Source organism: Humulus lupulus, chromosome 6, assembly GCF_963169125.1.
Source record: "Humulus lupulus chromosome 6, drHumLupu1.1, whole genome shotgun sequence".
Taxonomy (NCBI): Eukaryota; Viridiplantae; Streptophyta; class Magnoliopsida; order Rosales; family Cannabaceae; genus Humulus; species Humulus lupulus.
The window spans coordinates 23,333,558-23,360,880 of record NC_084798.1 but is presented as its reverse complement, the minus strand read 5'-3'; the positions used below and the strand labels follow the sequence as shown (position 1 = coordinate 23,360,880).

General features: G+C 34.5%; 5 protein-coding genes and 1 non-coding gene across 6 annotated transcripts; 4 read left to right on the top strand and 2 right to left on the bottom strand.

Moving 5' to 3' along the window:
• Nucleotides 1-3,752: 3,752 nt before the first annotated feature.
• Nucleotides 3,753-4,767, top strand: LOC133783886 (auxin-responsive protein SAUR24-like). The gene has a single exon (XM_062223489.1). It carries the CDS (start codon nucleotides 4,298-4,300, stop codon nucleotides 4,577-4,579), a length of 282 nt encoding a protein of 93 aa, XP_062079473.1. The 5' UTR covers nucleotides 3,753-4,297; the 3' UTR covers nucleotides 4,580-4,767.
• A 1,407-nt stretch (nucleotides 4,768-6,174) lies between these two features.
• On the top strand, nucleotides 6,175-6,779 carry LOC133781911 (auxin-induced protein 15A-like). Its single transcript, XM_062221020.1, has one exon. It carries the CDS (start codon nucleotides 6,293-6,295, stop codon nucleotides 6,569-6,571), a length of 279 nt encoding a protein of 92 aa, XP_062077004.1. The 5' UTR covers nucleotides 6,175-6,292; the 3' UTR covers nucleotides 6,572-6,779.
• A 6,643-nt stretch (nucleotides 6,780-13,422) lies between these two features.
• Nucleotides 13,423-13,494, top strand: TRNAD-GUC (transfer RNA aspartic acid (anticodon GUC)). Its single transcript has one exon. It is a non-coding gene; the product is annotated as a tRNA-Asp (tRNA).
• A 2,657-nt stretch (nucleotides 13,495-16,151) lies between these two features.
• On the bottom strand, nucleotides 16,152-16,671 carry LOC133781910 (auxin-induced protein 15A-like). The gene has a single exon (XM_062221019.1). The coding sequence runs from the start codon at nucleotides 16,598-16,600 to the stop codon at nucleotides 16,322-16,324; it is 279 nt and encodes a 92-aa protein (XP_062077003.1). The 5' UTR covers nucleotides 16,601-16,671; the 3' UTR covers nucleotides 16,152-16,321.
• A 5,128-nt stretch (nucleotides 16,672-21,799) lies between these two features.
• On the top strand, nucleotides 21,800-22,339 carry LOC133781909 (auxin-responsive protein SAUR24-like). The gene has a single exon (XM_062221018.1). The coding sequence runs from the start codon at nucleotides 21,880-21,882 to the stop codon at nucleotides 22,159-22,161; it is 282 nt and encodes a 93-aa protein (XP_062077002.1). The 5' UTR covers nucleotides 21,800-21,879; the 3' UTR covers nucleotides 22,162-22,339.
• A 693-nt stretch (nucleotides 22,340-23,032) lies between these two features.
• LOC133784847 (uncharacterized) lies at nucleotides 23,033-26,259 on the bottom strand. Its single transcript, XM_062224120.1, has 3 exons — nucleotides 25,885-26,259; nucleotides 24,734-24,780; nucleotides 23,033-23,524 (listed from the first exon to the last, which is right to left on the bottom strand). Exons 1-3 carry the CDS (start codon nucleotides 26,257-26,259, stop codon nucleotides 23,218-23,220), a joined length of 729 nt encoding a protein of 242 aa, XP_062080104.1. The 3' UTR covers nucleotides 23,033-23,217.
• Nucleotides 26,260-27,323: the final 1,064 nt, after the last annotated feature.

Sequence of the window (27,323 nt, the reverse complement as noted above, 5' to 3'; positions counted from 1 at the left end):
ACACAAGCAGGGCACCCATTGTTATTTCACACCCTTAACTTCTTATCTCCATTTCCAGTCTCAATTTAGCCAGGAGTACTACCAACTAAGACATTTCTAGGAAGGTCGTTATCAAAGCATATTCAATGACAGTATATGTTCCAATAGGCCATTTAGTAGCTTATGCTGGAGTGATTGAGATGTGTTGTCATTGTTGAGACAACCTTTATATTAAGATTTGCTTCTTCGAGCTGAACCAGAAGATGAATAATTTGATCATCTATGGGAGGCCAAACTATACCCTGCTCAGAAGAAGCATTTATTGGTTTTCTTTCAAATCTGAATGCCTTATAAGACTCAACAAACATTAAACAGATTCATCACTTTTCTTGATTTGTTTCTACAAGCTAGAATATGCTTGGTCTGAAGTTGCTTTTGACTTGTTTTTACTGCCCATTTTTTCCCATCACTTTTCTTTTGGGGCACTCATTTAGCTCTTGTGAGCACATATAGTGTCTGGCCTTTACTATTCAATGTAATATCCAGACTTTCTACCATGGCTCAACACTCTGTTTCAAAAATTCGACCAGACTCAAAATCATTTCCAGCTTTTCAATTCAGTTCTTCCCTGAATTTTGATCCTGTTGCCAAGCCTTTCACTTGCAAACACTATGGATAAAGGTCAATTTAGCATTACTCACTAGTGTGAAGATATCCCAGTTCTATTAACAGAAGCTCTTTCTTTTTGACTATTTGTTTTGAAAACAAATAGCACTTCGAAAATGTCAACTTTAATCCAAGGCAATAGAGAAATCAAGCTACCAAAGTTGTTTTTAAAGCAGCAATCAGGTATCCATTGTATAATAACTAGAACTAGAAGTCTGCGTTTAACTTCAACAGTTTCTCCTGGTACATGTGAATCTAAATACCACTCCTTTGCAGTGCTGCCCACTAGCTTTTATACACATGTAGCAGATAGCTTTAACCACAGTGGCCTAATCTTCTAGCTATACATACCACAAATATTTTCACCTTCCACGGATAAATTCAAAATGTTGGTGACCCTGAGGAAATGAACTTCATAGCATGAGAAAGCAAACCACAAGCCTCACCATACAAACCATCCGCAGAGTTTATTTCAAACAGCATTTTAGCTTGTATTAATTCATCATCCAGCCAGCATCTATTCATTGTACTTTCTAGTCACTTCTAACATACCCTTGCCGCATTGTAAGCTAACTCGTCGGGATTTATCCCGAGTTCTTCCATCTTCTCTAATACAATGAAAATTGATCTAAGAAAACCTCCATCTCCTTAACTACCTCCTTAGCATCACGAAAATGTCTATCCTCTGCCAAATCCCACTGCCAATCATTCTGTTGAACAATCCAAGAATCTCTTTCTGTTGCTGCAGAGAAGCAAAAAAACAATGGTGTGTAATTACATCTGGTGAACAATCCTTGTTAATCATTTTTTCAAGCACCCTGGATGCTTCCCTAAAGACATGGATTGAAAAATCAAACCTTTAAAAAAACCAACCGCTTGAATCACTAGTTATATGCTTCCACATCCAATTTGTTCCCTTTCTTCTCCATTTTTTCTTGTACAATTTCATAGCTTTCCACGGCTTCCCACTCTTGCATGGTATATCCATGTTTATATAGATTAAGATTGCAAATCTGAACCAGTCTATTGTGTCGTCACCCTCTGTCTATCTAAAATACACAAAAATCCATGTAAAATATAATCGCACAAAATTACTTATAAATATTTTCAGTGTAAAATATAATCACTAAAATGTTCTTAAAATTATTATTTTTGTATAGAACTTTATGGTGTCAAAAGATTTGTTAGACTTAGTTTGGGCTTTTAATGACAGTTGCTTATAGGTATAGCTGCTACTAATTAATGCGTAGAATAAAAGCTTCCTTCAACTAAAATCTAATTATAAACTACATTAATAGTGCTGTACACTTTCTTGATGTGTTTGAAGAGAGTTATTTTAATAATGTTTTACTGTAAAAATATTTCATATGAATATAATATATTATTGATTCATTTAGCTACCTAATCCTAAATATTCATACTTTAATCAAATACAGACAAGATTCCCTCATGTAATAAAGAATTAAAGTAGTACTGGTTGTTTCACTATATACCAGGATGGACATATCATGTTAAGAGTTTATTCTGGCCCTTAAATACTTTGGTCTTCTTCTTGAAGATTTTCATAATGGATATTTAAGTATAAGAAACTTATCTAAGTCAATCATCTTACATGTAGGATGATTTGAAGAACATAACCACGTGATTCTCTCAGTCTTTCAGGTGCTTATGTTTCATAAGTACTGGACTCGTATATATATATATATCCACTAACTACCAGAAAAAGTCAAATCCACTTATGCTATATGCATACTTCTATAACACATTCACCTATATATCCACACACAATTATTCAATCAACTAGTTCTCATCAACTTAATTATATTATCTTTTGGTGTTAATCTGTTGGCTGCTGACCAATTGTTTTTTCCATTTCTGAAACTTTGATTACATTACATAGTGAGTAGGAAGACAAAATTATGTGATTACTTCTAAACCCTTTCTTTATTGACCTACTCCAAATTATCCAATTGAAACTTTAGTTTGCACCATGGAACTATCAGAAAGTCTTTATAAACACTCACGAGGACAGTTTCAGTATCAACCCAAGTCCTTGAGTGTCCTAGCTCTCAGTCCTTACATCAAGTACTTTGAGATCTTTGTCTCTTTGCACTCTCTTGAACTCTATTCTTCCTCCTCAAACACAAACATATACAACAATGGGTTTTCGATTAGCCATAGTATCTAGTGCTAAGCAGCTTATGAAGAAGTCTTCTTCAAAGCCAAACCAACTAGCTGCAGATGTCCCAAAAGGGTATTTGGCTGTGTATGTTGGTGATGAGAACAGAATGAAGAGATTTGTCGTCCCGGTTTCATATCTGAACCAGCCTTCATTCCAAGTGTTGCTAAGTCAAGCTGAAGAGAAATATGGATTCGAACATCAAATGGGAGCTCTTACAATTCCCTGCAAAGAAGATGCCTTCGTTGATCTCATTTCTCACTTGAATGAATCATAGATGGTAATCACTAACAAAATTATTAATTGTTACGTTTTTGTAAGGCGTACACAATTCTGCTTATTATACAATGTAAATATTTTTCCTTAGGGACTGAATGGAAAACGTTCCTAAGATTGATGAAGCAATTTTTTCATCAAAATGTTAGTAGTGTACTTTTCTGTTTTATTGTTTTATTTCAACATATTATCCATATTGTATTTTAATGCTACTTTGCTCTAATTTCAATCAAAATGAGATCGGATCAGCTATACTAATCTATTAAATCTCTTGTATTCTCTTGGAAGACAATAATTACCATGTGATCTATGATGATCTCATAGCTATCAGAATACCTCTTCTAAATTCCCTCACATCATTGTTTTCAAACTACAAGAGTGCTGCATAATAGAGTTAGTGGTTAACATAAACATGATAAGCTCCAGATTAAGGATCATCAATCGTTGCATGTTTTTTTAACAATCATACTTTTGAGGGAACCTATTAATCTGAGTGATAATGTAACATCCCCACACAAAAAAAGACTGATGATGGTTAATGAAGAATTTGGAAGATAATCACATGTTAATATGAAAATGCGTCTTAAATAATTTGTCTAATTACATGACCTTGATGGAATAACAGGAATAATCTAAAACCTTGTGTGTTACTAAAAATATAGGCAATGATAGTACAACTAATACTGATATGTCCCAAAATTTGACAGTAGCCAGTGGATGAGCAGATCAGATTTTAAACAAGGGGTGACTCTGGTTTTGATATAAATATGTGTGCGTGATCCGTGAATGGGGACATGCCTAAGACATCTTTTTACAACATATCTAATGAGTTGGTGTTGTGGGGTTGGGAAAGAAGAAAAAATATTGTAGAGAATAGATAATTTCAAACAAGTCAGCTCTGAAATTTGAATCGATAATTATGAGTTAGTAGACAATACCATGTGATTTCTCAAGGGCTATGCCTCTAACCAGATGACCCCATCCAACTAACTGCCTCTTTAGTCTTCACCATTCATTTCCATCTAATAGACATGTCTGTCCTACGATACCTATCAAGAGTATTGATTATATATACTCATACCATGGGTTCCTTAGCACCTCAAGTCTTCACTTTCTCAATTATCAAAGCTTTTCTCTGAAGTCCTCTGTCATCTCTTTGTTTGTCCACTTTTTCTTTCTTTACAAAATTTTACTATAATGGGTTTTCGCTTTGCTAGCTTAGTTCATGCCAAGCAACTCATTCAGAAACCTTTTTCAAGTGCAAAAGATACTCCAAAGGGCTTTGTGGCAGTTTATGTTGGTGATGAGAGCAGAAAGAAGAGATTTGTGATCCCTGTGACATACTTGAACCAGCCATCATTCCAAGACTTTCTAAGTCAAGCTGAAGAAGAATTTGGATTCGATCATCCAATGGGAGCTCTGACAATTCCCTGCAAAGAAGATACCTTCATCGATCTTATTTCACGCTTAAGCGCCTAATCATACGAGTATAGACACCCATAGATGATAGTCACTAACAAAACTTATTGTTACAATTTGTTTAGGCAGCCAATGCATGCCAATACCTTGTAAATACTTTTTCCTTGGGGACTAAGAGAAAGTTGTCCCTAAGAATGATACAAATGAATTTTCTTCAATGAATATATGTGACATATAATACTTATTCATGTTCTTGTTCTACATTTCATTTTGTGTGTATGATCAGCAATAGACAGTTCTTCTCATCATTAATGACTGTTCATTTTGGAGTTAGCTTTTGTAAAACTTAATAATTTAAGAAGAGTGAAGCCATGCTAACCCAAGGGGAATATTAAAAATACACTAGTAATGAAAAAGAACATCTGTAATGTCAAGTACTTGTCAAATAAAGGCCATATTGGTTTTTGAAGCTGGTACAGACAAAGACATTGTGTGATAAAAGATAGCAACAAGCAAGATAGATTCAAGTATGACAAGAAATGTCACATGAATCTGCCTTTAATTGTGACTTATATGGCTAGTTTTTGTTTGAGAGAAAAAAAATGTTGGACTGCATTGATTTCAATCATGCTATGTTGTTAGCACTACTTGAAAATGTAGAGAAAGATTCATATAGGTATGAATCACCTAAACATTGAAAAAGAGAATCAACGTCATTACCATATATAAATGTAAAAATGGATTTGCACAACAATTTACCAACATAATCTATCCTAAATCAAATTTGTCTTAATATTTTCTAGCATAGTTCGCATCTTTAACAGCAGATGATGTTATGGATTGTAAAATAGTCCAAAAAAAAAACAGATTTTATCACATGAAATCATAAAGGGTAATTGAAATTCCATGCACCAGTTACTTAAGAACCCTGCTTGTAATTTGACTAGAGATTTAGACTACACAAGACACTTGCTCATTGGAAAACAAGGTTGAGACTCATGTAGCCATCTTTTGTATCACATTTTTACATTTTTTTTTTCAAGAACAAGTAACATGATATAACACAATTCATATGTTCTAGACAAACTACATAATGAGTAGCCTGTAAAGAAGAGAAAGGCTAAAAATATATACAAATAGTAGTCTTTTCTGTCATCAGGTTATAGAGCCATGACAGCAGAGTTGATAATGACAAGTCTTTTGATGCAGCAACCAGCCACTGCAGGATCATATAGTGAAGATTAGAAATCAAACTAAGTCTGCATATTTTGTAAGTAACTATGTGGCCCCTTGCAATAGGAGACATGTCTTGGACATTAAATAGAGAGCTCAATCACAAAAGTAGAAATAATGAACAAAAATGTACCCTCAGCATGTTCTGTGATTCTAGTGAAGCTAGTACATCCTGAAAGTTACAATCTGTACTCTCATTTATTTAGCTTTTTAAAATAATATTTGAGTTGGCCAAATCAGAAAATGACTGTTGGGCCTGGTGTTGTTCTGTTTTCTTTTCAATAAGCTGGATATGAGTAGGATGGCAATAGCATGTGGTTTCTCAAGGACCATTCGATTCAATTGACCCCATCTAGATATATCCCACCAAGGGTCTCTTAAGGGTCTCTCCAATGTGTATATATACACACAAGATTGGGTTCCCTAGGACATCAAAATTTCACATTCTCAAGTATTCAGCTTTCCCTGCAAACCCTTTGAGATCTCTTTTCTGTCTTCACCTTTTCTTTTTCTTTTCTTCCTTTAGAAACAATCACAAGAATGGGTTTCAGATTTCCAAGAGTAAGTCATGCAAAGAAGCTAATTCAGAGATCTTTTTCAAGTTCAAAAGATGTTCCAAAAGGGTATTTGGCAGTTTATATTGGGGAAAACAGAATGAAAAGATTTGTGATCCCTGTGGCATATTTGAATCAGCCATCATTCCAAGAATTGCTCAGTCAAGCTGAAGAAGAATTTGGATTCGATCATCCAATGGGAGCTCTTACTATTCCCTGCACAGAAGACGCCTTCATCCATCTTATTTCTGGCTTCAATGCCTAATAATTTGCATATACACACACTGATTATTGACAATCACCAACAAAAATGATTGTTACAATTTTGTAAGCCTAACAATGTCAACCATGTATATATTTTTCCTTGGGGATCAACAAAAAAGTTGTCCTTAAGATTGAGATAAATGAAGATCATTCCAAAACTTCTATATATATATATATGTGCAGTCTTTCATTGTAGATGTTTTTGATAACATATTGGTAATTGAGTTCATTTAACGTTTATTACAATAGCTTTGTCTTGTTATATAGTATGTAATATATTTTGATTATTTTCCCCCACTAGATTATTAATGTTTAGTTTGTGCAGGCAATTTAAGTGATAAGGATACATGTTGAAATTACAAACATTTGACTGTAGAAAATTAACACTCCAAAATTTTATTAATATACTTCATTTATTATTAAAAATTAAAATAAAAAATATATTTTTTTCAACTTGTGCTCACTTGTTTTTTTTTCATATTCTAAAATATATATATATAAATAAAATATATGTTAAATATATAGGCATAAAAAAATTGTTTATATGAGAAATCATAGAGTAAAAATTTTAAAAAATATTTAAAGATAATAAGAAAAAAAGACTGAAATTAGCACAAAAAGAAATTAAACAATGTCAAAAGAAATTGAGATAAATTTTTTCTCATTACAATCAACGGTGGAGTCCCTCTTTTATTTTCCGGCCACCTCTGTATAATCTAGTTCCGATTAGTAATGATCTCACTGCCTTCTATAATTCTCTTGCTCTTGAGGATGATGAGGTGGACGAATTCTGTGATGTAGTGGATCAAACTCTTCTTGATGAAGGAGCCAATTCTATTGCGAAAGCGATTATCGGCAGGGTGATTACCACAAGGTCGGTTGATCGTGATGATTTGACTTATGCTGTTAAGATCTTTTGGAAAATTCTTGGGACTTTTACAGTGGAAAACCGTGGTAAGAACACGTTCATTTTTCGGTTTGAGTTGGCTACAGACCGTAAAAGAGTCTTGGAGGGTGGTCCCTGGATCTTTGAAAATTGTTTATTGGCTCTGAAGGAACCGGATAATTATACGGATCCGACTGAGATGGAGTTCGAGGTGGCACCTTTCTGGGTCCAAATTCATAAGGTTCCAGTTTTTTGTATGTCGAAAGCTTGGGGTTTCGAGCTTGGTAAATCTGTCGGGGAAGTCCGGGAGGTGACTTGCGGTCCGGGAGGGCAGTGTGTTGGACCTTTCTTGTGGGTTTGGATTGATGTGGCTATCAAAAGACCCCTTCCTCGTGTGATTAAGCGTCGTTTCGCGCCGGATAAACCGATTCTTATTTTTCCTTTGCAGTACGAGAGATTACCGGAACTATGATATTTCTGTGGCATTCTTGGTCACCCTATGAATGAATGCATGTCAAAGCCTAAGGGTGTTGGTGGGAAAGATCAGTTGAAATATGGGGAGTGGATTCGTGTCCCCTTCCTGGATAAGATTACCAGAACTGTTTCTAAAAAAGCTCGTAACTGGGACCATGGGAGTTCGTCAACTGGTTTGGGTGGTACTGTTGGAATAGATACGGCTAAAGTGGGTGGTTCGAAGGCTGTTGCTTTGACGTCTGCTTGTGCCCCGACTCCGGTCGTATTGCCGTCGACTGAAGGACAACGGAAAGGGAAAGCTTCGGCCATAAATGATAATATTAACTGGCACCCTGTTTCAGAAATATTCAATAAAGATTTGAATCCTTCTAAGGAAAGTTTGGAGATTCCCTCTGCGTCCTTGCCTTGTAATGGGGCAAAAAATGTGGAACCTCCAAGTATAGTTACCCAATCCCATGATTTGAGTAACCCCATTAATACAAGTAATGTATTATTTGATTATGGGAACTTTGACTCTCACCGTGTATCTAATATTGAGAATGAGGCTATTAATAAATCTGATATGGGAGTGGTGGGACCTTTGGGAATTGATAATAATGTGGTTAATGGGGAGGTTGGATTGCACGTGGGTTCTAATGGGGTGATAACTAAAGATCCACGTGAGGGACATGTGCTTCATATGGAGGAGGTCACTGTTCACGTTGATTCCATGCAGGGACCTCCAATCTCCTTCGTGAAAGCTGATACACAGGTTGGTGGTTCAACTGGATTGACCTCTGTTAGTGGTAAGGTGGATTCTTCGTCCTCCACTATGTCTTCTCGAAAGAAAAAGCTCAAAGTTTCCTTTGTAGGAAAAAAAGGTGCCCTTGGAATTAAAGCCAAAAGCCCAAAAAAGGTTTATAAACGGGGTCCGAAGGAGTTGTCAGCCCCTCTATTGGCAACTCCGGAATATTTACATGAGGTGGTGGTAAGTTCTTCATTGTCTACTCTTTTACCGGATGTGGTTGGGAATGACGACTCTCTATTTAAAACGGTGGACCTTGTGGAACAGGGCCACCGAATGTTATGAATTGTTTATGTTGGAACGTCCAAGGTTTGGGGAATGACCGGACGTTCCAAATTTTGCATTCCTACGTGAAAGAATTCTTACCTGATGTTGTCTTTTTCTTCGAAACCCTCGTCACCCATTCGGTTCTTGAATTGATGCGTGTTCATCTTGGTTTTGTGGGGAAATTAGTGGTAAATAAGGTGGGTCGTAGTGGTGGCTTATGCTTATTTTGGTCTTCTAATGTTGATGTGGTTTTGAAAGGTTACTCAAAAAGCCATATTGATGTAATGGTTGGCTCTCACAGCAATCGTTGGTGGAGGTTTACTGGGTTTTATGGCCAACCCGATGTCTCATTAAGGCCGGTGTTTTGGCGGTTGGTTGAAAGGTTAGCGGATGGTTTTTCGGGTCTGTGGTTGGCTGGTGGTGATTGGAATGAGATTCTTTATGGGCATGAGAAGAGCGGTGGCCCTCCTCAGGCCCAGGTTCTTATGGATAACTTTCGACGTTCCCTAGCTTACTCCGGTCTTTCTGATATGTGTTTTGAAGGAGCAAGATATACTTGGTGCAATCGTCATAAAGATGGTTCGTTTACGCAAGAACGGTTGGACGGCATGGTTTGTAATAAAGACTGGTATGATTTATTTCCCAACTCCTGTGTGTCTCATCTTAAGCTTTGGGGGTCGGACCATTGGCCGTTGTTAACTCGGATTCTTCAAGCTAATGAGAAACGGACGGTCCCTCGTGTAAAGGCTCGTTTTCACTTTGAGATGGCTTGGGCCAATGAGAAAGATTGTTGTGATATTGTGACTAGCAATTGGGGCTCTAATAGTACTGGTACCATCGCCGGGGTGCAACAAAAAATCGGTCAGGTGACTAGTGTGCTTAAGGATTGGAATGTGTCTACTTATAAGAAGAATAGAGGGGCTATTAAGAAAAAGAAGGAAGAATTGCATAACTTGGATTTGTCCTTAGATTCTTCTTCTTGGTCGGCTTATCTTCAGACTGAAAAAGAGTTAGATGTGTTGGTATACAAAGACGAGAAATACTGGGCTTCACGGTCAAAAGATTCCTGGCTTAGGCTTGGGGACAAAAATTCTTCTTTGTTTCACCAAAGTGCCTCGCATCGGAAGCGGAAAAATGCAATTGCTGGTATTTTGGATAGTGATATGAACTGGGTGGAGGAGCCGAGTGGTATAGCCTCGGTCTTTGAAGATTATTTTGGGACCCTATTTACTTCTCATAGACCTTCCTCAGTTGTGATGGATATGGTGTTGTCTTCTGTCCCGAGTCGTGTTTCTGATGATTTGCATGCAACCCTCCTGCGTCCTTTCACCGAAGCTGATGTTCGGATTGCTCTGTTTCAAATGCATCCCAGTAAAAGTCACGGGAAGGATGGTATGGGCGCTGGCTTTTACCAAAAATTCTGGGGTACCGTTGGGCAAGATGTTTGTAAGGCCTGTTTGGGATTCATTGCTGGTACTGGTACGGTGAGTAATATTAATGAGACTATTATCACTTTGATCCCAAAAATTAAGAGCCCCACTCGCACTAGTGATTTTCGGCCCATTAGCTTGTGCAATGTGCTTTATAAGATTATTGCTAAGATGATTACCAACAGATTGTGGGAAATGTTACATGATGTAATCTCTGACGAGCAAAGTGCGTTTATCCCTGGACGCCTTATTTCTGACAATGCTATGATTGGGTTTGAATGTCTCAACGCAGTCAAGCGACATAAGAAAGGTAAACAGGGGTACCTTGCTTTTAAGGCTGATATGGCTAAGGCTTATGATCGGGTGGATTGGGCTTTCTTGGAGGGTATGATGATGCGGTTGGGCTTCCCTAGTGGGTGGATTGCTTTGATTATGAGATGTGTTACAACAGTTTCTTATGTGATTAATGTTAATGGGGATGTTATTGGTCATATTGTCCCTACTCGTGGGTTGAGACAAGGTGACCCACTTTCACCTTTTCTCTTCTTAATTTGTGTTGAAGGACTCTCCTCAATCATCAAACAAGAGCTTCGTTTACACACTATTTCGGGTCTTAAGTGTGGTCGGCGCGGTCCTATTGTCTCTCACCTCCTTTTTGCTGATGATAGCTTTTTCTTCTTGGAAGCTACTGTGGCGAGTTGCACTAGATTTAAGGAAATTCTTATGCTCTATGAAGATGCTTCAGGCCAACTTGTTAACTTAAATAAGTCCATTGTGTGTTTTAGTTCTCGTATGAGTACTTAGGATCGTGATGGTTTGGCTTATATACTGGGGGTCCCTTTGGTTCCTTGTCACGATAAGTATTTGGGCTTGCCTTGTTTTGCCGGTAAAAGCAAAAGTGCTCTCTTCCAGTCTATTAAGGATAAAGTTTGGAATAAACTGTTTGGTTGGAAATCCAAACTTTTTTCTTCAGGGGGTCGTGAGGTGTTGTTGAAATCTGTTGTCCAAGCTATCCCCACTTATGCTATGAGCCTCTTTAGGCTCCCTGTTGGTATTGTTAATGAAATCCACAAGTTATGCGCTCGGTTTTGGTGGGGTGGGGACCCGGATAAGAGGAAAATGCATTGGTGTACGTGGTCCCGTCTTTGCTGGCACAAATCTGATGGGGGTATGGGATTTCGTGATATGTTCCTCTTTAATCAGTCTCTCCTTGCAAAGCAAGCTGCTAGGCTCTATAATTTTCCGGAGTCGTTAGCTGCTAGAGTTTTGAAAGGATTTTACTACCCTACTACTACGGTGGTAGATGTGGAACCCTCTAAAAAAGCATCTTTCTTATGGAAGAGCGTGCTTTGGGGGAGGGACTTATAGAAAAATGGAGCGAGGTGGCTTGTGGGTCAGGGCGATACCATTAGTATCACGAAGGATGTGTGGATTCCTAAGGATCATGTTGGTCGTGCTTACTCTTTTCGTGGGGGGCCAGAGTTTACTCGGGTGTGTGATCTGAAGGACGATTTGGGAAGGTGGAATGCTTCGCTCATTGAGGAATTGTTTGAGCCAATGGAAGCTAAAGCATTTTACGGAGTCTTAGTTGGCATTTTACGGAGTCATGATACTATACTGTCAAAAGTGGGTATTGGAGTGAAGTGAAACGGTTGGGTATAGGCCAAGCTTCATCTTCTTCAGGTCAATCTCCTTGGTGGAAATTTATGTGGGCACTATCTCTACCCCCTAAGGTAAAAAAAATTGTCTGGAAAGCGGCACTGAACTTTCTTCCTACCCATGCTAATTTGATGAGACACGGTCTCTCTTCTCCACCCGTGTGTCCTATTTGTGGTCAAAATAATGAAACCACTCTTCATGCTCTTTGGACGTGCCCTTCCCTTAAGAATATTCGGGGTGAATGGCTTGTAAAAGGCTTGGAACCGCTGGGAAGTGCCTCCTCTTTCTATGAAGTTCTTATTGGGTGTATGGAGATTCTTGAGAAAAAAGAGGTGGAGGAATTTTTGGTGTTGTGTTGGAGAATTTGGTATCGTCGTAACCATTTTGTTCATGACAATAAGCTTCTTGATGATGGTATGGTGGGTCCTTGGGCTCTGAATTTTTTGTGGCGTTATCAAGAGGCTCAAAACCAAACCCGAACTGAGGAAGGTGGTGGTGGGTCCTCTTCGCATCCTACTGTTGCGCAAGTGGTTCCCTTGGCTGATGGAGAGATGTGTGTTCATGTAGATGCTGGTTTAGATGGTGATAAAGGGTTGGTGGGTATGGGGGCGGTGGTGGTTGATAGCTTGGGGTTTGTTCGTTGCTCTGCTGCAACTTCGTTGACGGCATCATTAGCGCCTCATGTCGCTGAAGCAGCTGCTGCCCTTCAAGGGATGCTTCTCTGTATTCGCCTTGGCTTCCTTCGCATTCGGATTAGTACAGACTGTCTTCGTGTTTGCCAAAACATTGCCCGTAAGGAGGCTAATAATTCAGAATGTGGCATTGTTCTCCGAGACATTTATCAAGCATGGAGCTCTTTCTCATCTATTTCCATTGGACATTGTAATAGAGCTAGTAATTCTACAACTCATTCCTTAGCAAAACTTGCATTATCTCTTGATTCTCCTAGAGTTTGGTGGCCTGGCTTGCCTTCATGTCTGTGGCCTTAAAACTGTTTATGTTTGATGTTTTTGCTTCATCTTGACTGTTTGCCCAATAAAATTCTTTGAATTTCACTCAAAAAAAAAAAGAAAAAGAAATTGAGATAAAGTAGTTTTAAGAAAAAAAAATTTGGTTTAATAAATGAAGTTTCTATATATATATTATTGGGTGTAAATCTCAAAATTAAATAGTACAAAACACAGAAAGTGGCAATAGATATAAATGGATACAAATTATTTTCATTCATAAAAGCAAAATTAAAAAAAAAATTCCATAAAATTGACCAAGGTCTTACTACCCTTTTTTGTTGCATTCTATACAAGAGACTTACTTTTTATTTATATTAAAATTTCAATCGCAATACCAAAAATGTCGTTGTAGTATAGTGGTAAGTATTCCCGCCTGTCACGCGGGTGACCCGGGTTCGATCCCCGGCAACGGCGATTTTTTATTTTTTCATTTGAATTCAATTATTTATTTATTTTTTCTATTTCTCAATGAATTTTATTTATGGCTCTCGAACATTCGATGAATAATCTTTTATGCAGTGAAGGAGATTGTGAGTTTCTTAGCCAAATAATCTTTGAAGCTTTGTGTGATGGAAAATGAAAATCATTACCCAACAGCCAAAACTACATTTAACATATAAATAAATATATTGAAGAGGCAATGGGATGTAGCAAGCTGAGAAAAATCCCTAATAATAAACTAGCAAACTATATATAATAAATATAGCAGTTAAAAAGCTCATGTTTTTTGACGACTTGTTTTACATGGTTTTTCTTCTTTCTTTAAAGATAAACAGAAAACAAGAATGGACCAAAACATCTTCTATAAGCATGGGTGTGTAGACCAAACTATTATCAATTCAATCTTACCCACTTCATAAATTTTTTGGAATTTGGGAGTTTTGCCCATGTAGAGTGTTCAAGAAGAGAGTCCGGTATTTGTACTAGTCAAATACAATTCTAGTTACTCAAAACTAATCCTTATATTAATTGGTGCTAATTAATAATAATAACATATATACATTCTTAATGTATTATTATTCCTAGTCTTCAACATTGTGTCTTACTCCGGGAAAACGTAAATGTGTTTGTTTTGATAAGTTTTGAAATGATTATGTGAAGGAAAAAGTTTCTTTTTGAAAGGGTCTGAGTTAGTTTGGTTTTAGGACTTGGTTTGGGACTATATAGAAATAGAACATCATCACATGACGTTATCTTTCAGATCGTTTCATAACAATATGATTTAATTGAAACTATAAACTTATTGGATAATCCTACTTGAGATTAAGTGAATTTGGATACAACATATTCATTTGTGGCTTTCAACATAATAGCTCCTCTCATGTGACCAACCATCATATTCTGTGTAGAAAGAGGCTTATAGACTTTTATGGCCATCATAAATACTCGTCTTTTGACATGAAAAAGTTAGGATATTCTTTTTAAGTTTATTTCTATGTAATATATTGTGTTCACAAATAACATATTGAATGGTTAATAGTTATAAGCAATGACTAACATAACCAAGCATAAGTTTTCTATGTCGTGAGAAAAGTAGGCAATCAATAGTATAGTAGATAATGAAATGTCTCATAATGCAGCAATAGCCATAATTGGAGGATCAGATTAAGATTTCACATTGAGGGTTGCTTTAGTTTTGATATGAAAATATTGTGTCCCTGTGGATAAGGGTCATGTCTAAGACTTCTAAATTGCAATTGTTTTGCTCTGAGTTGTGTGGTGAGGGTAGGAACAATAGCATGTGATTACATGCACAAGGTCTATGCCTCACTAGACCCATACATTCCAGCTAATTTGCTTATAAATACACACAAGACTGGATCAATACCATCCCAAGTTCTCAAATTCCCAAATGAAAATTCTCTCCCTGCAAGTTTTTCTGAAATATCTCTGCCCACTTTTACTTCATATTTCTTCCTTTATACTCTCTTATTACAATCATGAGTTTCCGCTTTGCAAGCTTGGTTCATGCCAAGCAACTCATTCAGAGGCTTTTTCCAAGCACAAAAGATATTTCAAAAGGATTTTTAGCAGTTTATGTTGTAAGTGAGAGCACGCTGAAGAGATTTGTTATCCCCATGGCATACTTGAACCAGCGCCTTCATTCCAAGACTTTCTAAGTCAAGCTGAAGAAGAATTCGGATTCGATCATCCAATGGGAGCTCTTACAATTCCTTGCAATGAAGATTCCTTCATCGATCTCATTTCTAGATTGAATGCCTAAAGATTGGCATACACACTAATTATTGACAATCTCTAACAAAAATTATTGTTACAATTTTGTAAAGCAAACAATGCCTATGCCATGTATATATTTTTCCTTTGATAAAAAAAAAATTTGTTCCCTCAGATGGAGATAAATGAACCCTTAGTTATTTTATTAATGTTTACTCCGATTTTATTCTCAATTACCTTTATTGAATATAAATCTTGACTCTTATTTTATTCTCAATTACCTTTATTCTATTTTCATATTGATTTATTTGTCAATGAAAATTAATCACTACTCTATTTTATTTTCATATTGATTTATTTCATAATGAAAATCAATAACTACTCATTTAATATATAAACTTTTGTTGATAAAATTTAAATGAGAAGGTTTATATTTTTTTTATTATTATTATTTGTAGGAATGCCAATATCATATGATATTATTTTTGTTGATTTTTGTTGAATGGAGGAAAAAAGTTATAGGTATTGAAATGCTTTGTCTAATTTGTTCTTGATAGACTGACTAATGCTAAATGGACTAACAAAATTCGAAGCTTTATAGTGAAAATGATGTGGGAGCTATCAAATGCATTGGGTTTTGCCATTAGATTTTACTTGCAAGATACTTTACTACTATTACTAAAACTAATATTTTTTTTATTTAAATTTATTTGTAGTACGTCTCTTCTTAGAAACAAAATGTACTATCCCATCTTATTCTCTCTAATTATGTAATGCTTATTGTTTATAGATATGATTGTTTTCATTATCAAGAGATGGGGGCAAGAGTTTTGCTGCAATTTGCTTAGTGTGAGGGTAAATCAGATAAGGGTAAATGAGACTAATTCAATGTCAAGATCAATAATAAAAGATTTGGAATGTATTCAATTATCTCGATATTAGGGACAGCATTTTTTTGTTGATCCCCAAGGAAAAATATATATACATGGCATTGGCATTGTTTGCCTTACAAAATTTTAACAATCATTTCTGTTAGAAATTGTCAGTAATCAGTGTATGCTAATCACTAGGCATTCAAGTGAGAAATGAGATCGATGAAGGCATCTTCTGTGCAAGGAATTGTAAGAGCTCCCATTGGATGATCAAATCCGAATTCTTCTTCAGCTTGATTTAGCAACTGTTGGAATGATGGCTGGTTCAAGTATGCCACAGGGATCACAAATTTCTTCATTCTGTTTTCCCCAACATAAACTGCCAAATACCCTTTTGGAACATCTTTTGAACTTGAAAAAGGTCTCTGAATTAGCTTCTTAGCATGAACTACGCTTGGAAATCGAAAACCCATTCTTGTAATTGTCTCTAAAGAAAGAAGAAAGAAAAGAGATCTCAAAGGGTTTTCAAGGAAAGCTGTATACTTGAGAATGTGAAAATTTGATGTGCTAGTGAAGCCAATCGTATGTGTATATATATACATTCAAGACCCTTGAAAGACTCTTGATGGAATATATCTCGATGGGGTCCATTGAAAGGCATAGTCCTTGAGAAATCACATGCTATTGCCATCCTACTCATCAAAGGTTATGTTTTATGTTCTCATAGTTGTGTGGCCAAAAGCCTTCATATCCAGCTTGTTGACAAGAAATCAGAACAACCTTAGGCTCATCAGTCATTTTCTGATTTGGCCAACTTAAATTTCATTTTTTAAAAAATAAATAAAAAAGAGTACAGATGTTACTTGTAGGATGTACTAGCATCACTTGAATCACAGAACATGCAGAGGTACATTTTTGTTCATTATTTCTGATTTTGTGATTGAGCTATTTAAGGCTTGGTTATTTCATCTATTTCTGAACACAAATTGTGTAATAAAATGTCCAAGACATGTCCCCTATTGCAAGGGGCCACATATTAATGGCCTTGTCTATGTCAACTTTGTCTATAAAGCCTTTATCTTCCTTCCAGGCTACTCATTATGTTATTTGTCTATAAAACATAACAATAAATGTCTGAATTGAGTAATATCATATTCTTCTTCTTCTCCAAAGGAAAAATGGAAAATGAAAGATGACCACTTAAGTCTCAACCATGTTTCCTAATGAACAAGATACTTATTAACGTAGTCCAAATGTAGGTACGGTGTAACATTCTCCATTCCAAGTAATCTTGTTTCAAAGACATCAAATTCACTTTAGATGACCCTGGAAGAAATAACCATGTGATGTTTCTAAACAAATTGCTTCAATTCACTATATATATAGAAAACAAACAAGAACCAAAGCTCTCATCACATTCTCTACAAGCAAACTATTCCTATATTGTTTTTCTAGACATTCTTGATTTTGAACCTCTTTCCACTTCGACGTCTCTAGATGTTCATAAAGGCTTCTTTGCTGTTTATGTTGTAGAGAGCCAAAAGAGGAGATATGTTGTTCCCATTTCATTGCTTAAACAGCCTTCATTTAAGGAATTGCTAAGTCAAGATGAGGAAAAATTTGAATATGGCCATCCAATGGGTGGCCTAACAACGATTCCAAAAAATTATATATTCCAAAAAATTCTAGCACTGTTTCATTCACTTATGGTATATTTTGATGAAATAATTTCCTTTTAATGAATAATGACCTAATTACTTGAGTTGAGATTATTAAGCTTCTTGAACTTTGATTTAAAATGTGAACTCTGCTAGAAAACATCCAGGCAAGGGTTACTTTAGTTTTGATAAGAAAATGTGTGTGTCCCTATGGATATGGGACATGCCTAACACATCTAATTGCAATTGTATTGTTCTGAGTTAGTGTGGTGGGGCAGGGAAAGAAGAGCAAGAAATTGCAGAGAAAAAAATGTATTGGTACGTATTGTATTTGAAGCTATAAAGATGACAAAGAAGACAGTACCATGTGATTGCACAAAGACTATGCCTCACTAGACCCCATCCAATCCATCTAACTTGCTCTATAGTCTCCTGACCATTCAATTCGTTTCAATGCAATCGATATATCTGTTCTACATATCTAATCAAGTGTATTATTGATTATAAATACACAACAAGACTGGACTCATTAGCAAGCTTTCCTTGCAAGTTCTTTGAGATATCTCTGCCAGCTTTTGCTTCTTTCTTCTTCCTTTAGAAACTCTTATTACAATCATGGGTTTCCGCTTTGCAAGCTTAGTTCATGCCAAGCAACTCATTTAGAGGCCTTTTTCAAGCACAAAAGATATTCCAAAAGGCTTTCTGGCAGTTTATGTTGGTGGTGAGAGCATGATGAAGAGATTTGTGATCCCTGTGGCATACTTGAATCAGCCATCATTCCAAGACTTCCTAAGTCAAGCCGAGGAAGAATTCGGATTCGATCATCCAATGGGAGCTCTTACAATACCCTGCACAGAAGATACCTTCATCGATCTTATTTCTCGCTTAAGCTCCTAATCTTATGAGTTTAGACACCAATAGATGATAACAGCTAACAAATTTATTGTTACAATTTTTTTAGGCAGACAATGGCATATACATTGTAAATATTTTTTTCTCGGAGATCAACAAAAAGTTGTCCACAAGAATGATACAAATGAGTATTACTGGAAATTTTCTTTCATGAATTTTATGTGATTTGGAATTTTTTTCTTAAAAATCTGACATAGAATCCTTATCATGGTATATTATTTGGTCTTTGTCTTGTTAATAGAAATTACAAACTAATACAGTTATAAATAATTTACTTAAGATAGTATTTCAGGTAATGAAATGTTTAGTGAACCACTAATATCAAAGAAACATTCATTAGAATCAATGTTTTTCTTAAAGGGGCTTATCAGGGATCTAAAATGGTTCTATGATCAACAAATAAATGACAAAATTAACCTAATTTTACAAAACTTTGTATCAGGAAAGCTAGTAACACAAAATAAATAATGTTTTGCATTCGTTGTTTTAGTATTGTGTGTGATTAATTCTAAGTAATCAAATAAAAGGCCAATGGATTTTGAAGCTTGCACAAGAGATATTATTTGATAAAAATTGGCTTTAAGCAAAACAGAACTAATTAAGTATGACATGAAGATATAAATCATTCTAAATGTCTCATGGTTTATTCAAAGATTTCATTGGAAATTTTCTTCCATGAATTTTCTATGAATGGAACCTTGTTTCTTAATTAGAATCAAGAGAAATTATTAGACACAAAAGTTTTCAATGCCAACATAGAATTAGAAGGAGCATACTTACAAAGCAATGTTTAAATAAAGTGACAAAAGAAAACAACCAGTAGTAGAAAAATTACTCTTCGGAACAAATTAAACAAATAAACACTTGTGCACAACCATTTAGGCTATGATTTATTTATTCATAGGCTTCTGTGGCCGTTACAAATTCCAATTATATTTATTTAGATGAAGACAGCAAGCAAAACATAAATATCATACCAAGACCTAAATCTTCCTCAGATATAGATTCAAATGAACAATTTCTATTTACAACTTTGTCAAACAGTTTCTTGTATCTTAAAAGAAGGTAAAGAGTATGTTAGTGCTATGATTTATAATCAATCCAACTGAGAAGTGAGATAATTGAAGATGTCTGATCATATCCAAACTCTTCTTCGGCCATGCTTAGTAATTCTTGAAATGCAGGTTCATTTAGGTACGAAACAGGTACTACGTAACGCTTCTTTTGCTCCTCTCCAACATACATTGCAAAGTAGCCTTTTGGAATTGTTTTGGAGTTCAAAGCAGCTTCTTTAATGCCCAAAAATGGTCTTCTGAGAGCCTTCTTACCCTGAATAAAACTAGGCAATCTAAACTAGGCAAGCCTTCTTGAGAATAAGTATATATTAGTTCACAAAATATTTTTCAGTAGAGAGTGTGAGGTTACCTATATATTTATAGAGGAATGGACTCATGGGGAAGTTTGCATCTAAAAAATCACTGGTTCTGAAGGCATTTGGATACTTTAGGTGTACATATTCAAAGACAATCACTTGAAAGTCCACATGACTTTGTCTTCCAAGTCATGTATCGAAGTTTAGCTGTGGTTGAAACATTTATACACATGTGATATGTCTAACCATTATCAAGAGAGCAAGCAACTAGTGAACCCACTTGCAATTAAGATTAGCAGCAGTGGCCATTGATTAATCAGATAAAGATTTCAATTGGAGGTTTTATTAGATTTTATATGAAAAGGAGCACCCCTGTATATATAATTGCATTTTGTTTTTCAAAGTTGACGTGGTGGGGTTGAGAAGTATACCAAGAAAGTTGAATAGAAAAATATTTTAGACCAGACTACCTGGTCTTAACTTTGAAAGTATAATGATGACTAGGAAGGCAGTATCATGTGATTGCACAAGGACTATGCCTCACTGACCCCATCTAGCAAATTTCCTCTATATAGTGTAGAACATTCATTTCAATACAAAATATATATCTGTTTTACATATCTTTTCCAAGGTTCTTGAATATAAATACACATAAACTTGAGATCACTACCATCCCAAGTCCTCGAATTCCCAAGTATCAAACATTCTTTCTTTGCTTGACTTAAGCAGTTGCTGAAATAAAGTTACAAATCTCATCTTTTGGCTCTTTCTAAAAAACAAACTCTGCTGCCTTAGTAAAATACTTGCAGTACTATAGTCACATTTCATAATCTAATTGTGATATACATGAAAAAAAAATGCTGTAAAGTTCTGGAAGACTATAAAAAAGTTTTCTTGTACAAATCATATTGATCATAACTTGCATTGTTTGTGTATACATATGTATATATATATATGCACATAAATATGGAACACTGTTCACTTTGAGGTAGTTTGGTTAAAAATACATTAAACATCTTACAAATGATGATGTGTTGTCTCTCTGCAATCTAAAAAGAATTTGGTTTGAGTGATTGAATCTGTAACATTGTTAGCCACTTTGTAGAGAAGAATTCATATAGGAAATCCTCACTTATTAGTTTTATTTGTGTAGAAAGAGGTTGTGACTTTTGTGGCAAGTCAAATGATATTGGTATTAAAAAATATATCTCTACATTTTGTTGACAAAGACAGCCTGTAAATAATGAAAAAAGCCTTCAATAAGCAGAACTCTAGCAGATAATGAGACATGTAAGCAACCCTTGGTACAGAAAATAATGACATGTCCTATTATGCATCAATAAGATTGGAAGAGAAGATAATGATTTTAAATGGATATGGCTGCTCTAATTTTGATATGAAAATGTGTCCCTTCAGATGTTAGACATGCCTAAGACATCTTATTACAAATTTTAAATTTTATGTTCTGAGGTTGTTTGGTGGGGTTGGGGGCAAAGAAAAATGAACTGATATTTTATTTGAAGGCAGCCAGATCTGAACTTTGAATCCATAACAGTGACTGGTTAGACAATACCATGTGATTCTACAAGGACTATGCCTCACTTGACCCCTTCTAGCTAATTTTCTCTACAGTCTTGACCATTCATTTCAATGCAATACATCTTGTCAAAGAGTATTGGTTATAAATACACATATGAATGGGGATCACTACCATCCCATGTTCTCAAACTCAAAAGTATCAAGCTATCCTCGCAAGTTCTGCCCACTTTTGCTTCTTATTTCTTCCTTTAGAAAAACTCTTATTACAATAATGGGATTCCGCTTTGCTAGCTTAGTTCATGCCAAGCAACTCATTCAGAGGCCTTTTTCAAGCACTAAAGATATTCCTAAAGGCTTTTTAGCAGTTTACGTTGGAGATGAGAGCAGAATGAAGAGATTTGTGATCCCTGTGGCATACTTGAACCAGCCTTCATTCCAAGACTTTCTAAGTCAAGCTGAAGAAGAATTTGGATTTGATCATCCAATGGGAGCTCTTACAATTCCCTGCACAGAAGATGCCTTCATTGATCTTATTTCTCGCTTAAGCTTCTAATCTTATGAGCTTAGATACCAATAGATGATAACAGCTAACGATATTCATTGTTACAGTTTTTTAGGCAGACAATGCCATATACCTTGTAAATATTTTTCCTTGGAATCAACAGAGAGTTGTCCCCAAGATTGATACAAGTGAATATTATTGGAAAGTTAATTTCATGACTTTTATTTGATTGGAACCTTTTTTTTTTATGAATCTATCATAGACTACTTGTCCCAAGTTCTTGGTCTGCATTATGATCAGCAATATACTTCGGAAAGTAAAATTAAATTGAGTGTGCCTCATCGTGAAGATAGGAGATTGTTTGTACAAGATACTTCATTTGAATTAAGCAGAGAACAAAATTATGTTGTACTTTTGACAATTCTTTCTCTAAATTTTTAAAGAAGTTGTCACATAAAAAATTTTATATTCTTTTATCAAAGTTATATTTGAAACAGGGATAAAGCCTTTTCTCTAATCATAAACCCTTCTTGCTACTTTTCTTCTATTTGTTTCATTGTCACTCATTGAGTGCTACTTATTGTCATGAATTTTACTTTCTATTCCCTAAATCTAAATAACAAATTATTTGGTCTCTGACTTCCGAAATGACCAATTAAAAGAAATGATTGACTGGTGACTATCAAAGAAATATTCATCAAAATCAATGTCTTTATTTAATTAGAGGGCTTATCAGGGACCTGAAATGGCTCTGTGACCAAGAAATGTAAAAATAACAATTCTAATTTTGCTTTACTCTTTGTCAGGAAAACTAGTAACACTTATTCAATACCAACAATTATTACTGGTAGTCATCTTATGAATAAATGGTTTGTATTAGAACTTTGTGATTAATTCTAAGTATTTATAATATAAAGGTCAATGGATTTTGAAGCTGTGGTACAACAACAAGTGAAATTGTTTGATAGGATATAAGCAAAACAGAAATAAGTATGACATGAAGACATAAATCATTAAATTCCAAATGTAGTCAAACACTTTCCTCTTCAGGGTCAAAGTATCTACAAAATTGTTTCTGCAAAATTATGTTAGTTCTATAATTTACAATCAATTCAACTGAGAAGTGAGATCAATGAAGATGTCTTCTCTGCAGGGAATTGTGACTCCTCCCATTGGATGTTCATATCCGAATTCTTCTTCAGCCATGCTTAGCAATTCTTGAAATGCAGGCTCATTTAGGTACAAAAGAGGTACTACAAATCTCTTCTTTTGCTCCTCTCCAACATAGACTGCAAAATAACCTCTTGGAATGGTTTTGGAATTGAAATCAGCTTCTTTAATGCTCGAAAGCGATCTTCGGAGAGCTTTCTTACCCTGAACAAAACCTGGCAATCCAAATGCCATTTTGATTTTCCTATGTATTTTCTTGAGAGAAAGTATTGATGAGTTAACAAAAATATTTAGTAGAGAATGTGAGGACTTATTTAGCTGTGTGGTTATCATGTACCTATATATAGATATAGAGAGGAATGGACTCATAAGTCTTCTAAATAACTGGTTCTAAAGGCAATTGGGTACGTTTGGTACATAATTTCATATTTGGTGGAGCCATAAGCATTGAAGTTCACATGGCTTTTGTCTCCCACAATTCAAATTTCAAAGTTTGGTTATGATGACTGAAATTAACATTAATACATGTGATCTGTCTAACCATTACAAAGAGAACAAACAACAACAGAGCTCACTTGTGATATAAGATTTGCAACTAAGAAAAACCATCGTGGAGCATATATGATCGATGAACTACTTTATCCTTTTTTCTACTCCTTCAAAAGATGAGAGAAAGTTCTTGTAGACAAAACCCACCTAGTTTATCCGAACTAGTTTGAGATTGGGCACAAGTTCATTAAGAGACTTTTCTCAAGTACAAGAGATGATATTTGAGACATTAATTTTTTAAAATGGAATACGAATAGCTAAATATATAATATTGTAATTAAAAATGAAAAATAAAACTAAAAGCTAGAGTCAACCATTACATAGTTTTCTTCCAAAAAAAAAAAATCTAAATCTAAATATAGCTAAATAGAACAAATCATGAAGAAAATGGAACACATAATAGTTTTCTTCAAAAATATATATATAAATCTAAATCTAAGTATTCTTAAATAGAAAATCATGAAAATGGAATCATTGGCTAGTGTTGATTGAACCAAGTATCTATGGTATGTTTATTACTGTTAGCTTCTTCTGTAGAGGCACTGTTAGCATTTGATCAAATATATCAGTTTTTGGATTATAAGTGAGGAAAATCCTCAAATGAGTACACATAATTAATATTTCACCATTGTCCAATGGCCCTATAACTCGATATGGATTAAATTCGAATAGCCAGTCTTGTGGTACTTTCATTCTCATTTCTAGTTTGTGCATTTTAATCCAATATTCCTTCTCATAATCTTTCAAATTCCATATCTCAATGTCATAATTATTATGCGCAGCCGATGAATCCACCAAACTTAAAACTCCACTATTAAGATCAACCAATTGAAAAGAATCAATCCTATTTATTGGCAAAGTAACCAATCTAAACTCCTCTTTCTCCACATGGAGAATGGAAGACATTGAGGTTGTGATTTGGTCATCCTCATTCGATTGTGGAGAAGATGGCCATGGAAGTAGCTTCAAATTAATCTCCAAGATCGTCCTTTGGTTCATCCCAAATTTCGAAACTGTGTAGGGATTCTTGTCAGGGTTATCATGGGATTCTTGGGAAGCTGGTCCACTACTGAGAAGTAAATGTAAGAGTACCTTTCTTCAAGAGGTTCTCAGCGAGTTGCAGCCCAAAAGAGTTGCCGTCGATGATTTGACGCCATGGTTTACAGATGCACCTTAAGCTTAGAACGGTTTTCACCGTTAAATTTGAGAAAATGTTGACTAAGACATCGTTAGGCAATTGATCCATTCACTTCTTACTTTTTTGTTCGGTAAAACTACGTACCTTATATATATATATAGGAAGTGCATGGGCAAAAGAAACAAAACCCTATTTAAATATGATTTATATTTAAAATTTATCTCAGATTTTTTTTTGTCAAATATCTCTGAGAGATATTATTCATTTTGTCGTTTTATTATTATCAAATTTAATGAATAAAAGTTATTTTACTTTTTAAGATTTAAAATTAATTTATTATTTTGAGTTTGATAATTTTTTATTTATTTATTATTAGATTTAACATAATTATTGATTTGCTTTCCTATTGTGTTTTCTTCATCGTTCAATTAATTTTGATTTACTGATATATTTTTGCAGTCAAAACAAACATTGTTCAATTAATTTCAATTTACTGATATATATTTGCAGTTAAAACAAGCAATAGAGGCAGTCTAATTTCTACTTCAAATTTGTTGAACTTTTGTTGATGATCTTCTTCATGAAGTTCTCTAGAAATTTGTATTTGTTAATGTATGAGAGAAGAGAGAAGATAATCATTTGGAAAAAGTAGAGTAGTTTGTCACGTCATAGTAATGCAAACTTATTTTGTTGAATAGCATTTTTATAATATTCAATGTACAAATTTTGTTTATGTTTAAAGTTCAGTTTGCAAGAGTACCATTAATTCATATATTCAAAATTTGCTCAAAATATTCACTAATTTTTCATAAAATTAAATTTTGAATAAAAGGAGAACATTATATATGTAGAGTCAGTCAACATGTCGTGAAATTGGTTTGTGGAGAAGTGAGATGAATTAGGAAGATGCGGTGTGTGCAGGGAATGGTAATTCCTCCCATTGGATGATCGTACCCGAATTCTTGTTCAGCCATGCTTAGCAATTCTTGAAATGCAGGCCGATTTAGGTACGAAAGAGGAACTGCATAACGCTTCTTCTTCTTCTGCTCCTTCTCAGTATCATCATCATCGTCTTCAACATACACTGCAAAGTGGCCTTTTGGAATGGAGGATTTATTGGACTTCATCATCAAAACAGCTTCGTCTTTATTAATCCTACTCCAACCCTTGCAGATGCGCTGCCAAAATCCAAATGCCATGCTCATCATCATCTTAATATTCTTCTTCTTCTTCTTCCTATCTATACCAACCTTGTTTTCGGTATTATAAGCATAATTAGAACAAGACCCCATTAGGACTACTCACACTGAAGATGCTGATTGATTAGCTAGAGGGATCTTGGGAGAAAGATCGAGAGACAGAGAGAGACGATCGAGACTCATTGTAAACTATATTATATATTTATAGGCTTAATTAATTATGTCGGTTACACTATTCAAATTTGATTTATATTATCTAAAACTAAAAGGATAATTTAAATCTTTAAATTTAAAACCCAATATGCTTATTATATAAACATATAAATATACATAAGGAATTATCTTTAAAAATCGTTTATTTATTTTAAATTTACCTCATAGATATTATTAAAATAAAACAATTTTCTATAATAAGAGTATCTTTTACATGTTATTATTATCGAATTTAAATTTAATTCATAAGATTTACGCATTATTAGGTAAAAATTGTGACGTAATTTGTTTGACTACGCCCAATCAATAAACTACCTCTTAGTAAAAAAAACAATAATAATAGAGATTTTGTCAAATAAAAAAAATCGAGAAAAATCTCATCAAAAATTAAAAACTTAAATTTCAATTTTTAAATAAAAACAGTTAAATGTTTGGTAAATATTTTTTTAAAAAAAACAACATTATTATATTTTCTTTATATTCTCATTACTTTTATCTATTTGAAGTGAAATCAACTAAGTAATTAATAATTTTAAACGTATAATTTTATTTTCCAATCAACTTCTTCAAATCATATTATTTTAGAATAATAAAAATATAAAAATTTGCATAAAACTTTAATGCTTATATCAAATATATACCCATGAATGGTACATTAAATTTAGTTATGGGATAGTTATTAAATGAACGGTTCTGATTAATTTAGTAATTAACTAAAAATATTTAATGGGTAAGTTGTAATCTCATACTATATTATTTATTTAAAATATTTTGTTTCCTTATGAAACACTAATGGAGAATTATTTTATTTAAAAAATAAATTTTATTATAATTCGTGACAAAAATTATGTATTTTAATCAAAATATTAGATAGGATTTTTTTAGCAATTAAAATTTGTAATTATTGGTTCTTAATAATGCAAATTTTAGTTTCTAATTTGCTT

What these genes read in the sequence shown, in the direction of transcription:
- LOC133783886 (XM_062223489.1), top strand. Translation starts at nt 4,298, where the DNA reads ATGGGTTTTCGCTTTGCTAGCTTAGTTCATGCCAAGCAACTCATTCAG.
- LOC133781911 (XM_062221020.1), top strand. Translation starts at nt 6,293, where the DNA reads ATGGGTTTCAGATTTCCAAGAGTAAGTCATGCAAAGAAGCTAATTCAG.
- LOC133781910 (XM_062221019.1), bottom strand. Translation starts at nt 16,600, where the DNA reads ATGGGTTTTCGATTTCCAAGCGTAGTTCATGCTAAGAAGCTAATTCAG.
- LOC133781909 (XM_062221018.1), top strand. Translation starts at nt 21,880, where the DNA reads ATGGGATTCCGCTTTGCTAGCTTAGTTCATGCCAAGCAACTCATTCAG.
- LOC133784847 (XM_062224120.1), bottom strand. Translation starts at nt 26,259, where the DNA reads ATGGGGTCTTGTTCTAATTATGCTTATAATACCGAAAACAAGGTTGGT. An exon ending in GAGGAATTACCATTCCCTGC is followed by an intron (nt 24,781 to 25,884) that starts ACACACCGCATC and finishes CTACTTCCATGG; the next exon opens with CCATCTTCTCCACAATCGAA. An exon ending in GACCAAATCACAACCTCAAT is followed by an intron (nt 23,525 to 24,733) that starts GTCTTCCATTCT and finishes GAAAATACATAG; the next exon opens with GAAAATCAAAATGGCATTTG.